At 35.0% G+C, this 13,852-nt stretch overlaps 1 protein-coding gene across 2 annotated transcripts in view; it reads left to right on the top strand.

The window, feature by feature from the left end:
• The window catches only part of LOC114334835 (uncharacterized), a 322,752-nt gene that overhangs the window by 210,307 nt on the left and 98,593 nt on the right, over positions 1 to 13,852 (top strand). For both annotated transcript variants that reach the window (XM_028284940.2, XM_028284941.2), the window contains exon 4: positions 4,253 to 4,452. In XM_028284940.2, coding sequence (XP_028140741.2) covers positions 4,253 to 4,452 — 200 coding nt within the window. The remainder of the gene's footprint in view (positions 1 to 4,252; positions 4,453 to 13,852) is intronic.

Below are 13,852 nucleotides of genomic sequence, written 5' to 3'. Positions count from 1 at the left end.
ATTTGGACCATAGGAGTTTTCTATTGGTTCGTTGCAGCACGCGGTAATATTTTAACCAATAGGCGGCGAGGTTCCAGATGCATATACGGAATGTTGGTCGGTCCCAAATTCATATACGGATTGTTACAATATCGTACATCGAAAAAGATAAGTTTTTTTAGAGTCTTTTAAAAGGAGATTGATTTTAAAATACTTGTTACTGTATTATTAAATAAAAATAAAACAATTATAGTATTTCGAATGTTATTTGGTGAGAAATTCATATGCGGAATGTTAATTATTCGTAGACCAAAATAAATACAGAGAGAGTCTGTAATTTGAAATAAATTCAATATCTCAAATACTAATTGTTTTTTTGAAAATTGCTCAGACCCGTGGATTAGTATTTCAAATTTTCCTTTTTTACATACAATAATAATGTATATAGGGTGTCCCAATATAAAGATATGACGTCATCGTTGATTTTATTAAATGGCAACACTGTCATTTTGATAGGGTGTGTAAAGTTATACATCACTGCAAAATATCAAATTTTTATTCTCTGCCATTTACAAGATAATAAAAAATAACAAAGTTATGTCTGTAATTTGGAATAAATTCAATAATTCAAATAATAATTATTTTTTTGAAAAATGCTCAGACCCGTCGATTAGTATTTCAAATTGTCATTTTTGACATAAAATAATAATGTATACAAGGTGTCCCAATTTAGAGATAGACGGCATCGTTGATTTTTTTAAATGGCAACACTAGCATTTTGATAGCTATTTTGACAGGGTGTGTAAAGTTATACATAACTTCAAAATTTCAAAATTTTTATTCCCTACCATTTATAAGATAATAAAAAATAACAGTTATGAAAAACAAGTAATCAAATAATAATGAAATTTAATTATTTCAATTAAGCAAATTCTCATAATATTGCCCACTGACCATTTGACAATAATTGAGGGCAACATTATGAGTAGTTGCTTAATTGAAATAATTAAATTCAATTATTATTTGATTACTTATTTTTTATTACTTTGTTATTTTTTATTATCTTGTATATGGTAGGGAATAAAAATTTGAAATTTTGCAGTTATGTATAACTTTACACACCCTATCAAAATAGCTATCAAAATAACAGTGTTGCCATTTAAGAAAATCAACGATGACGTCAAATCTCTAAATTGGGAAACCCTTTATACATTATTATTTTATGTCAAAAATGACAATTTGAAATACAAATCGACGGGTCTAAGCATTTTTCAAAAAAACAAATAGTATTTGAATTATGTATTGAATTTATTCCAAATTACAGACAACTTTGTTATTTTTTATTATCTTGTATATGGTAGGGAATAACAATTTGAAATGTTGCATTTATGTATAACTTTATACACCCAATCAAAATGGCTATCAAAATGACAGTGTTGCCATTTAAGAAAATCAACGGTGACGTCATATCTCTAAATTGGAACACCCTGCTGTATACATTATTATTATATGTCAAAAAGGACAATTTGAAATACTAATCGACTGGTCTGAGCAATTTTCAAAAAAAACAATTAGTATTTGAGATATTGAAATTATTCCAAATTACAGACTCTCTCTGTATATAAACCAGAATATAATAATTAAAACACAACCGCAAACGTTATAACCAAGTTAACATTTATTTTCGTCTGATAGCACACAGCTCTAAACTTCAACAGAATTGAATTGAATAGCTGAAACAGATCTAAACATACTGAACAACACGTGCAAGTCATTAAAATTTCTGAGAAATAGTCAAATAAAGAAATATGTATGCATCTCAAATCTATACCATCCCATTTATGAATTTTGCACCAAATAGGTACCTAATCATTGTTATATTTTGCTTTAATAATACATCAATAAGCTAGGTATTCTAAAATCAGTCTCCTTTAACTGATTAATAAAAAGTCCCATTTTTGGTCTACGAATAATTAACATTCCGCATATGAATTTCGCACCAAATAACGTTCGAAATACTATAATTGTTTTATTTTTATTTAATAAGACAGTAACAAGTATTTTAAAATCAATCTCCTTTTAAAAGACTTATCTTTTTCGGTGTACGATATTGTAACAATCCGTATATGAATTTGGGACCGACCAACATTCCGTATATGCATCTGGAACCTCGCCGCCTATTGGTTAAAATATTACCGCGTGCTGCAACGAACCAATAGAAAACTCCTATGTTCCAAATACATATACGGAATGTTTAGATGCGCACCGCTGAGGCCTGCCAGGTCATGGTTTTTAGCCTTGGTGTGCTATGAATTATCACTAGAAAAATTTCTAGCCTTACAGGACGACCGTTAGTCGGAGGGTTCACTAGCTCTTAGACTAATACATTACAAATCCCAAGTCGTAATTTCCAAAGTTTATACATTGTAAATTGTGATTCCGGAGTGCTTCTAGTAGCATTTAACGTGTCTTGGTTTGTTTATTTCTACTGCATCTTGATTGTAAATTTAGTATAGTTAATTTTTCTATTTCAACTTTACTTATTATATTTTTAAACGTTATATAATAGTACATTATATACCGCGGGACTGAAGTAGTACATTTAATCCTGAAGGTAAGGTTTATGGCCCGACCGCAGGGAGGGCCATAATTTACCTGAAGGATTAAATGTACTTCAGTCGCAAGGTATATACGATACTTTTCGTACTTCCGGTAAGATTTTATTAATTATTTCAATAATTTCAATCAGTTTTTTCTCTCTTCAACTCATTTAATAAACTGTCTTTAAAATAAGTTACCATAGTAACATTGCGTTGTGACAGTTATAATTTAGAAACATTGTCATTACTAGTGTCATTGTAAAGAAACATTGTTATTGATAATTATTGGTATCATGAGTGAAGAAGGTGTATCTGATATTGATAAAAGAGCAGCCGAAGTAGGTGAAGAATTGTTACCACCGAAATCTAGAAAACTATACGAGCAGCAGTACGATGCTTTTAAAAAGTGGTGCCGCTTAAAAAATGTGAGACAACCTACTGAAAATGCGCTGTTAGTCTACTTCGATGATAAATCAAAAGCGGTTTGTGCCTCAACTCTCTGGGCACATTACTCAATGCTGAAATCGGTTATTAACATTAGAGAAGATATTGATATAAGTAAATTTCCAAAATTATTAGCTTTTTTGAAGAGAAGAAATGAGGGATTTAAGCCAAAGAAGTCAAGAATTCTCACGTCTGAGCAGGTAGATCAGTTCTTACGGGAGGCTCCGGATGATAAATATTTAATGCTTAAGGTAAATTTGGAAATTTGTTTATATTCAGAAATTTTAAGAAATCAATTTTTTTGTAGGTTGCATTTATTTTGGGCGTTGCGGGAGCTTGTCGTGGAAAAGAGTTGGTTGATTTAGAAATCGACGATGTGAGAGATTTGGGCGATTCCTTCCTAATTGCGATTAGAAACACCAAAAATAAAATTGACCGAAATTTTGTGATCAAAAATTCAGAAAACAGTGCCATCAGTTTTGTGGCGATATTTCGGAAATATGTGGCATTGCGAAAGACAGGGACAACTCATTCAAAATTTTTTGTTCAATACATCAACAAAGAATGTACTACGCGAGTAGTAGGAAAAAACATGTTTGGTACAATTCCACGGCAAATAGCAGCTTTCTTGAAATTAGAAAATGCGACGTCTTATACGGGACATTGTTTTAGACGCACATCTGCGTCTTTGTTAGCTGATTCGGGAGCAACAATAGACGTGCTGAAGAGACATGGAGGATGGAAATCCTCCAACGTGGCCGAGGGATATATTGAATCGTCTATTAAAAATAAACAAAAAATTTCAGATAAAATATTTGGTCAAGTCGCCGATTCGTCCACTATAGTTATGCCACAGTCCTCATTCTCGCTTCCTGTTTCCGCAGGATCTTCGAAACAAACACCAGTTCAATATGAAAAGGACCTATCTGTTACTCGTCAGTTACCTGCTGCATTAACCCAGGAAAGACTGGTCAATATGACGAACTGTCACAATATTAATTTGAATATTAACGTTAATTACCATTCTAATTAATTATATTTTTCAATAAAATATCCCTTAAATTCGTTTGTTTGTGATTTAATCGTTCCGGGAGTTTCGTCAATATTTAATCCCGGAGGGATTAAATGTGACACTTTAGTACCTGTCACAAGGGAGTGAAGTTGTCACTTTAGGCCCGGAAGTACGAAAAAAATAAAAACAATTTATAAGGAATCAAAAATATTTTCAGGTGGTTGGCAAGGAGATGTACGGAGAAAAAGGGTTTCATATGTGAAACGGATACAAATATCATAGTAGAATTTAAGCTTTACAACAGACAGAAGAAAAAGTTTAACATTACTAGATGTACTAGCCAAAAATCATTAAATGATTATGAAAAAAGAAGATGCAGGCGATTGCTGGGAAGGACTGAAAATGAACCCTCGCCATGTAAGTATTTTTTTACTTCCAATCACTTTTATTATTCTTCTTGTTCTTCTTATATTTGGCCTCTTGGCCTGTTCTTAACACATTCATGGACACGACTGCATATGAAGTCATTTACTCCATAAGAAGATGTGGCTACATGCGAAGCGTGTCCGTGAATGTGTTAACCGATTTTGAGCTTGTATTCCTAGCTGTGATGTTGACTGCCAGCTATCTCGCCACCTTTTAAAGGGCCTTCATATTGGTCTCTTGCCTGTTGGCTTCGAATCCCTGGCTAGGGATGGGAAAAACCTACCGGTTTTAACCTAAAACCGGTTTTTTACTTCGCAATAACCGGTTTTACCGGTTGTTTTTTGTCCCGTTTTTAACCGGTTTTTATTTTAAAGTAAAAACCGGTTATTAGGTTTTTACGGTGATTAGGATTAGGTTAGGTATTATTTTGGATCCCAATCATAATTATTATTCTCAAGTAATTATTCCAAACAAAATATAATTCAAATTTTATTTTACAAATACAGAAGCAAACTGAAAGTGCAAACTTACATCAGCCAGAAACAATTAAATTTTATTATAATATTTCGTTGAAAAGGTATTTGTAATCATAATATTTACATAAGAAGTGATCTGATTGAAGTAGACGCAAACATTATCTATTTTTCACACTTGACTCTTGACATTGAAAGTGGGTGATTGACTTTTTCTGATTACCAAAAATAATGTTCTGACTATGAATATCGAATTACCGATTACGAATACGAATCTCCAAGGATTTCCCTACGTTTTCAAAACGATACACCCATACAGGAAGTATTAAATGAGTTAAAATGTACCTATTATACAAATATACAAACGTGTTAAAAGAAATACATGATAAAATTTTTTTGATGGTAGTTAAAATAAAAAATAAATTGCATTATCCAATTTATTTTCAAGTAATAGTTATTTTCCTAACAAGTGCAGAAAGTCATTCTTTTCCGCACGCGTCTGCAGTTTGCCGAACGACGCGAAGCGGGAGTTCGGCAAGCAGTCGAGTGCGGAAAAGAGACTTTCTGCAAGAGTTAGGAACAATATTTTTTCTAAGAGTCTTTAAAAAATTACCAAATCTTAATCAATTAACTTAATTAATATGAAAATACATACACAAATTAATTCTTTGACAAGGTTGTCAAAACCAAACTTTCAATATAATTAGTGCGGAAAAGTAATAACCGCGTGCGGAAAAGTAACACGCGTGCGGAAAAGTAACACGCGTGCGGAAAAGTGAAACTTTCTAAACTAAAATGCGTGCACGAAAGTAGACATTTTTGCACGCTCGTAGAAAAAATATTTATGTTGATATTATTTTTTTTAAATCCCATTTGAAAGAGTCTGGGAAATCTTTTATAAGTTGAAATGGTTGGGTGTAATTGTATATTATTGCAATATGTATAATATAATAACTTACGCTATATTATATTTAATAATAATCAATAAATATATAATAATAATAAAATAAAAAATAAATATAAGAATTAATAGAATAACATGGTTTTATTAAAAATTGTGTTTGATTTATATTGATATTGATGTTCTTTCGATAGTACTAATTTTGATCATATTGATATCGAGTATCGAGTCGAGCGCAGTATCGCAAACTAAAGTGCATTGTAAATGTAACATTGTAACCTCTTGGATTAAAAAAAACCGAAAACCGGTTTTTGGAAAAACCGGTTGGTTTTTGACCGGTTATAACCGCCATTTTAAACCGTAAGCAAAAAAAACCAGTTTACCCGAAAACCGGTGTTTTGTCATAAACCGCCATCCCTATCCCTGGCTATAATACGGGCTATTCTCTCGCTGTCCATTCTCGTCACATGCTGATTCCACTCTCGTCGTCTCTGTCTTCCCCACCGTACTATATCTTGTATGCTACAGAGATCTCATTCTGTCGTTCGGTATTATGTCTCTTAGTGTTTTCCCAGTTATTGACCTCAACGTTCTCACGTTGTTCTAACTTTTGTTATTAAAATTTATAAAATATGAAATTTTTATGGCGCACATCTTTTCCAAGTACTTAGGAAGGCATGTTGAAGCAAATAATTACAATCAAAATTTGACGTATATTTCTCAAAATACTTTTCTTTATGAACAACATTAGGTATCATTTTTAAAGCGTTTATCCAGAGTTCCAAATCATTTTATTATATTTTGGATTTGGTTTAGAAATTAAAAACTAAGTAAGAACTTAAAAATAATAATCAAATTCAGCGTTCCTGCTTAGAATGAAAAGATAAGGTGCACTCAGGATTGGTGACTCTGGGACTCTTTTATTAATTATAATATTAGAGGTCCATCGTTACCAAAATGATAAAATTAAAAATTAGTATACAGTATACATATTAGGGGAAGTCTAGGTGTGGTAACAATTGATGCCAAAATGGGAGAGCATAGGTTGAGATGGTTTGGTCATGTTCAACGTCGAGACGTTAATCAACCAATATGAAGAATTGCTTGAAATGCAGATGTCTGGAAGGAGTAGGAGGGGAAGACCAAAGAATACCTCGAAGGAGACGACTAGGCAGGATATGTTGGTAAAGGGGATTAATATGGATTAAGATAGAATTGTGTGGAGAAATGCAATTCGGGGAGACGACCCCGCGCAGGGATAAGGCAAAGAGAATGATGATGAACATTAGAGGTCCATCTTATCATATTTACTTTATTCTGTCGGTGTTCTATATTATGGTCTTGCCCCCTGTGATTAATTTATTTTCCTTTCTATCGTTATTCCTTTTTTACTTTCTATAGAGATGTTAATGTTATTTTCTCCCCGATTTGAGATGTAGGTGTTCCTTAATCTCTTATGGTCTTGCCCCCTGTGATTAATTTATTTTCCTTTCTATCGGTATTCCTTTTTTACTTTCTATAGAGATGTTGATGTTATTTTCTCCCCGATTTGAGATGTAGGTGTTTCTTAATCTCTTCCTTTTGGCTGGCCTTGTTCAATCTTGGATCTGTGATTTCAGATTTTCCTTCGATAGTAGAAAGAGTATAATGACTGAAAATGTATATTTTTGAGATAGGCATTGGTAACAATTAGGCACAAGATGAACACTCAGATTGAATGGAAACACGGTATTATATAAAATTTACTAGAGCAGGCCTTTGGCAAAGAACTTTACCAAACTTTTTATCACTTCATTTATGGGCACATATTATTCACAGGTCTTTGCCAGAACCAAAACGATTTACACATAAGGTTTGAATGCGATATCTGGCTCTTTGGCCAAAAAAAACGAGAACCATCAACATTCACTGTAAGATGCGATCTTTGGCATCTTTGCCAAAAAACGGGGAACCATAAACATTCACTGCATTCGTTATAAAAGACTTTCACAGCGCCACAAAATGGATCATTATTACTAAAACCTGATGTAAGATGTCCTATGCACAATGCACTACTGTCTTGACAATCCACGTCATAAGCCAGCATAGCCCACAAATAATCATTAGTTTAGTTCAATCTTTCACTCAAAATATTTTGAAAAAAAAGTAAGTAACAAATTTTAAAACTTTTTAACGGAGACTTGAGAGGTCATGTAATAAAACTTCTTATTACCAAACGCCAAAATATTAGTAATATCTCGCGTAACAGAACTTTAGTATTTTTGGATTTCAATAATAATTAAAAATTTGAAAATTCAATGTAACTTTGAAACTAAAAAAGTAGTTGAATTTATTTTCCAAGTTTGCAAAACAGAGTTTTTTTATTAAATTTACATCCGATACATAATCTTGATTTAATCTGATCTTAATTTTACAGCGTTAAGAAATTATGTGGTAATTTTTATTAGTGGGTTACGTAAATATCTATCTAATAAAATACTTGCATTGCATTCTTGGCAGATGATCTGTATAAATAAAACTTTACATATTAGACTAAACTGTGTATAAAAAATGTTTAAATAGTACCACGCTTTTTTTTAAATTTAAAGTGGAGAATTTGTATTTTAGCATTTGTTTTCAGAATCTTATTTTTAGATTATATCGGAATAAAAAATCACTGCATATCATCTTTCATCATAATACGGGTTGGGTTCACTCAAAAACCCCCCGAGTAATGACTTTCGGCCGATTTCGAATTAAAATAACATATAAACCACAGGAGACAAGGTGCACCCTGGAAACCATCGTTTATATCATATTTGTGTTCAACGACTTTGAAAAAGCCCCGAGTAGCAAAATTAATGAACTCATTCCCGTAGATATTTTCCGAGTTGCAAAATTTTCATTTTCTATAAACTTTGGAACTGCATTTTCCTTGTGCACAAAATGCAGTAGGTATTCATTTTACCTTCATAGTATTCATTTTTACCATGCTTACCTTGGACTAAAAACCATAGAGTGGCTCGTAAAAATGATGAATTGCTGCATCCGTACGTTACAAATCCCTAAAATCTGGTGGAAAGCTAGAGTGGTTGACCTCTTAAAACCAGGGAAGGATCCGGCGGATACAAAGAGTTTTAGACCTGTCTCTCTTTTGTGCCACCTTTTCAAGGCATTTGAAAGAATGATAATGAACCGGATCGCTGAATCTGTGGAGACTAAAATTATTCCAGAACAAGCAGGAGTTAGACCCGGTAAGTGCTGCTGCAGTAAAATTCTTAATCTCACCCAACATAAAGAATATGGTTTTGAGCGGACAGAAATAACAGTAGTAGCGTTCATAGACCTAACTGCCGCCTATGACACAGTTAACCATCAAAGGCTACTCGCAAAACTCTACGAAACTACAAAGAATTTTCGACTAACTAGGTTAGTGAAATGTCTCCTCCAGAACAGACGCTTCTACGTAACTCTCCAGTTCAAGAACAGTCCACAGAACACAGGGAAGTGTACTCGTGCCGATTCTATACAACATATACACCAACGACCAACCCATACACCAGCAAACAAGGCAATTTATTTACGCTGATGATACAGCTGTGGCAGCTCAGGGAAGAACCTTCAATGAAGTCGAAGTGAAACTGACAGATGCCCTGGGAGACTTAGCTCTATACTACGATGAAAACCATTTGAAACCCAATCCCACAAAAACCTAGGTATGTACTTTCCACCTTAGAAACAAGCATGCCCTAAGGTCGCTGGAGGTGGAATGGCGTGGTCAGATGCTGGAATACAACGAGACGCCAAAATACCTCTGCCTTACCGATACCACTGTCAAGATGTGAAGAAGAAAGTAAGTGCCATAAATCATATTATCCGCAAGCTAACTAATACAAAATGGGGAGCACAATCACACACTCTCCGCACTTCCGCCTTAGCATTATGTTTTTCGGCCGCGGAGTTTGGATCACCAGTATGGGCAAACTCTGCTCACGCAAAGAACATTGACGTGGCTCTAAATGAAACGGTTCGTATAATAGCGGGTTGCCTGAAACCGACACCTATCGAAGAGGTATACACCGTAGCTGGGATTGCTCCACCATCTATCAGAAGGAAAATCACGTTAGAGGTAGAACGAAAAAAGCAGGAGACGGACCGAAGACACCCCTTATATGACCACCAAACAGCCAAGTAGATTAAGATCTCGGAAAAGCTTTCTAAAAACATCAAGATCCTTTTCCGAAGCGCCAGAGATGCACCGAATACACCTGTGGCAAGCGTCAGCTACCGCAACACATTTTCCTGCCTCAGAGTAAATGGCTGCTGGACACAATTTACCATATCTCACTTGGAAAGCGCTAAATAGAACCGGCGTTTCACATTGTGCTAGTAACCTGAAAAAATGGGGATACCAGGAGGACGATATCTGCGACTGTGGAGCGGTTCGGACCAGCCAGCATCTACTGTCATGCACAGAGATGAGAGAGACCTAACAGAAAGAAGACTTAATTTTAGCAAATGACAGGGCGATCTATGTGGCCAACCATTTGAAATATAGAATTTAAAGTTGTTGGTGTTCCGGACACGGAAAGTAAGTAAGTATTTTACCTTCATGAACTTTGTTCACAATCTTTCCTGGCACTTTCCCGAATCGAATGCAAAAAGTTGCATAGCGATTCATCTTGCTGCTGAAAATTGGTAGGTTTGGTGCTTGACTGCCTCGCCTAAAATATTATTTATCTAAAACTTGGATTTCTTATACATGTATTATTATTTTGTACATAACGATGTAATGATTATATTGGAAATAGAGGTGCTAAACACTGGATAGGATGGAATAGGTTGTCAGATAGGAAAAGATACAGCTGGATTCGTAGTAGAACTAAAGTAAAAAGACGTCTCGACTCAAGTAGTAAAAGTGCAAGTTTGCAGGGCATAGACTAAGAATGATGACTGAGGGAACAAAATAATTATACATTGGAGACCTTTACTTATTCTGTGGCGTTACAACTCTTCGTGGGTTTTAGCCGACTCTACAACATGCGTCCACTGTTCTCTGTCTTGAGCAACCTCCATCCAATTCTCCACACCCGTAGTATTCAGGTCTCCTGCTATATTATCTCGCCACCGGAGTCGAGGGCGTCCGCGTGATCTTCTTCCAGTTGGGACTTCCTCCCACAACAGTTTTACTGTTCTTTGGTCAGAATGTCTTCTGAGGTGTCCCGCCCATTGGAGTCTTCTGGACTTTATTTCTTTTATGATGTTGGCGTCTGGGTAAAGTTCTTCGAGCTTTTTGTTTGTTCTTATCCTATATTGTCCTGATGCTTCATCCAGCACAGGACCAAAAATCTTCCTTAGGATTATTCTTTCCCAAAGACGTAGTCTCTCTTCGTTTGCCTTTGTTATCGTCCACGTTTCGCTTCCGTACATTACAATTGGTCGTATGATTGTTTTATACACTTGTATCTTCGCACGGCTGTGTTTCGATTTTATAAGATTTTGGAGGGCATAAAGACATCCGTTGCCGACCTGTATCCTATTGTTTGTTTATTGCGATCCGTTAGTGTCTTCAGTTATTGTTGTTCTAAGATACTTAAATTTTTTAACGCGCTCAAAGTTAAATTAATCGATGGTGATGTTCTGACCGATTCTGTCTCTGCTTTGGTTATTGCGGTTCATATACATACATATATTTCGTCTTGTTTTCATTAATTTGAAGCCCCATCTTCTCTGCTTCCTTTTCGAACCTTACGAAAGTCTCCTTCATCATTAATCGTGTGTTTCCGATTAAATCGATATCGTCTGCAAATGCCAGTAGTAAGGTTGGTCCTTCTCGATGAAATACTGCATTCGGTTTTTCGATTATTGCACTTCTGATTATGTGTTCCAGAGCTAAGTTGTAGAGTTGTGGTGAAAGTGCATTTCCCTGCTTTAGTCCGTTGTTTATTTCAAATGTTTCCGAGTATTGTTGTCCAACTCTCAACTTACATCGTAACCGTTCCATACACATGCGTATCAACCTCACTAGTTTTTTTGGAAAGACAAGTTCCTGCATCGCTCTCCACAGTCTAGCACTGCATACTCTATCAAATGCTTGTTTAAAATTTATGAACCTCTGATGAAGCTCACGATCAGACTCCCAGCATTTTTCTATTATCTGTTTTATTGTGAATATCTGGTCAATAGCAGAGCGGCCCGGTCTAAATCCGCATTGGTAATCACCAACGATTCCTTCTGTGCATGTTTTGGTTCTTTCTAGCAAGATGTTTGCAAGGATTTTGTAGGTGGTGTTTAGGAGTGTTATTCCCCGGTAGTTAGTACATTGCTTTTTGTTTCCTTTTTTGTGGATTGGTACAATAACCTTATAACCCCTTCTTTCCATTCATCTGGCATTGTTTCTTCTAGCCAAATGTCTTGAATTAGCTTGTATATGGAACTGTAGAACGCTTCTGCTCCATTTTTTAAGCACTCTGCGGGTATACCATCGCTACCTGATCCCTAATTATTTTTAAGTTTTTTATTTTCCTGTATTACTTCTTCGTATGTCGGGTATTGGTTTTCTATTTCAGCACATTCAAAAAAATTTAATTCGTAATATTGATTAACAGTGATTATTGAATAGTATTTCGTTGTAACAACAATTTAATTTTTTGTTTCAACGAACTTTTAGACATTGACGAATGTATTTGGTTATTGTCACAATGATTGAATAATAATTGTAAAAATAACTACATTAATCAATAACACTCAATTTATTCAGCCAATAACTTAGTTTCGTATATTTAATAAATAATGTTAATTCTGGCAGCAACTCACTTTCTTGATTTCGTAGATGACAAGCAATTACCTTGGTTTATCGTGACAACGTACAGATTTCATTAAAACAATGTACAAATGTTGCTAATATAGAGTAATATATGAATATTGTATAGATGTAAACTGATTGTTGTGAAAACGAATGCATTAATCAATCTACTACTGCGTCTAATAACCACAATTAATGCGTTCATGGTGACAATAAACGTAGTTGTTGAGACAGTAAATGTTTTGCTTGATCATTTGAAACGTAACGGCTTCTCCTTATCGTTATACCCCTAGCTTCTCTTGTTACCATTGATTAAAAAAGAATTCTTTGTTAAACAATGCTGTTACCTCTGCCGAAGTGCCGAATAATAATTTCATTTCGTTTCCAAGTGTAGTCCGTAGTAGAAGGAAGTTTTCGTGTGTCTATTATCGTGAAATTTCGGTCGAATTCTTTTTAAACTTTTCTCGAATCCTGAGAAAACTAATTAGTATTTTTGAAAATTTAAACGCAGGATAAAATATTACAGTATTAAAAAAACTAAGTTTTCAATCTAATAGCACCTAAAACAACATCCAAAAATGTTATTCTACATCCTACCAGACTGAAAACAATGGGAACCTTATCTGGTAACACCTCCAAGGCTTCTACAATTTTCAAGCCATAACGGATGCTGAGACTAAGGAAGATGAGGGAATTTTACAATTTATAATTCACGTCCCATCTGCTCAGCGCGGTAAAGTTCCAACGAGAATGGTTCCCTTCGTACTCCTATGGGAGTACATGTAAATCAAAAATGAATAACCATTTTCAATTTCGTTGCAACACGAAACTACAGCCGCATCATTATTCCAGTCCAATCAGAGAGTGCAGCAAGCACCTCTACCGGTTTCGAAACTTATTAGTCTCTCATCAGGAGGCACATATGCTGCTCTCTCTGACCCAACTTGGAGAAACCCCGGCGTAGCAGCCCCGAGAGAGCAGCATATGTGCCTCCTGATGAGAGATTAATAAATTTCAAAACCGGTAGAGATGCTTGCTGCACTCTCTGATTGGACTGGAATAATGATGCGGCTGTAGTTTCGTGTTGCAACGAAATTGAAAATGGTTATTCATTTTTGATTTACATGTTTACTCCCATTGGAGTACGAAGGGGACCATTCTCGTTGGAACTTTACCGCGCTGAGCAGCTGGGACGTGAATTATAAATTGTAAAACTCCCTCATCTTCCTTAGT

This window comes from Diabrotica virgifera, chromosome 3, assembly GCF_917563875.1.
Source record: "Diabrotica virgifera virgifera chromosome 3, PGI_DIABVI_V3a".
NCBI lineage: Eukaryota > Metazoa > Arthropoda > Insecta > Coleoptera > Chrysomelidae > Diabrotica > Diabrotica virgifera.
The sequence above is the reverse complement of the archived record's forward strand: the minus strand, read 5'-3'. Positions and strand labels throughout refer to the sequence as shown.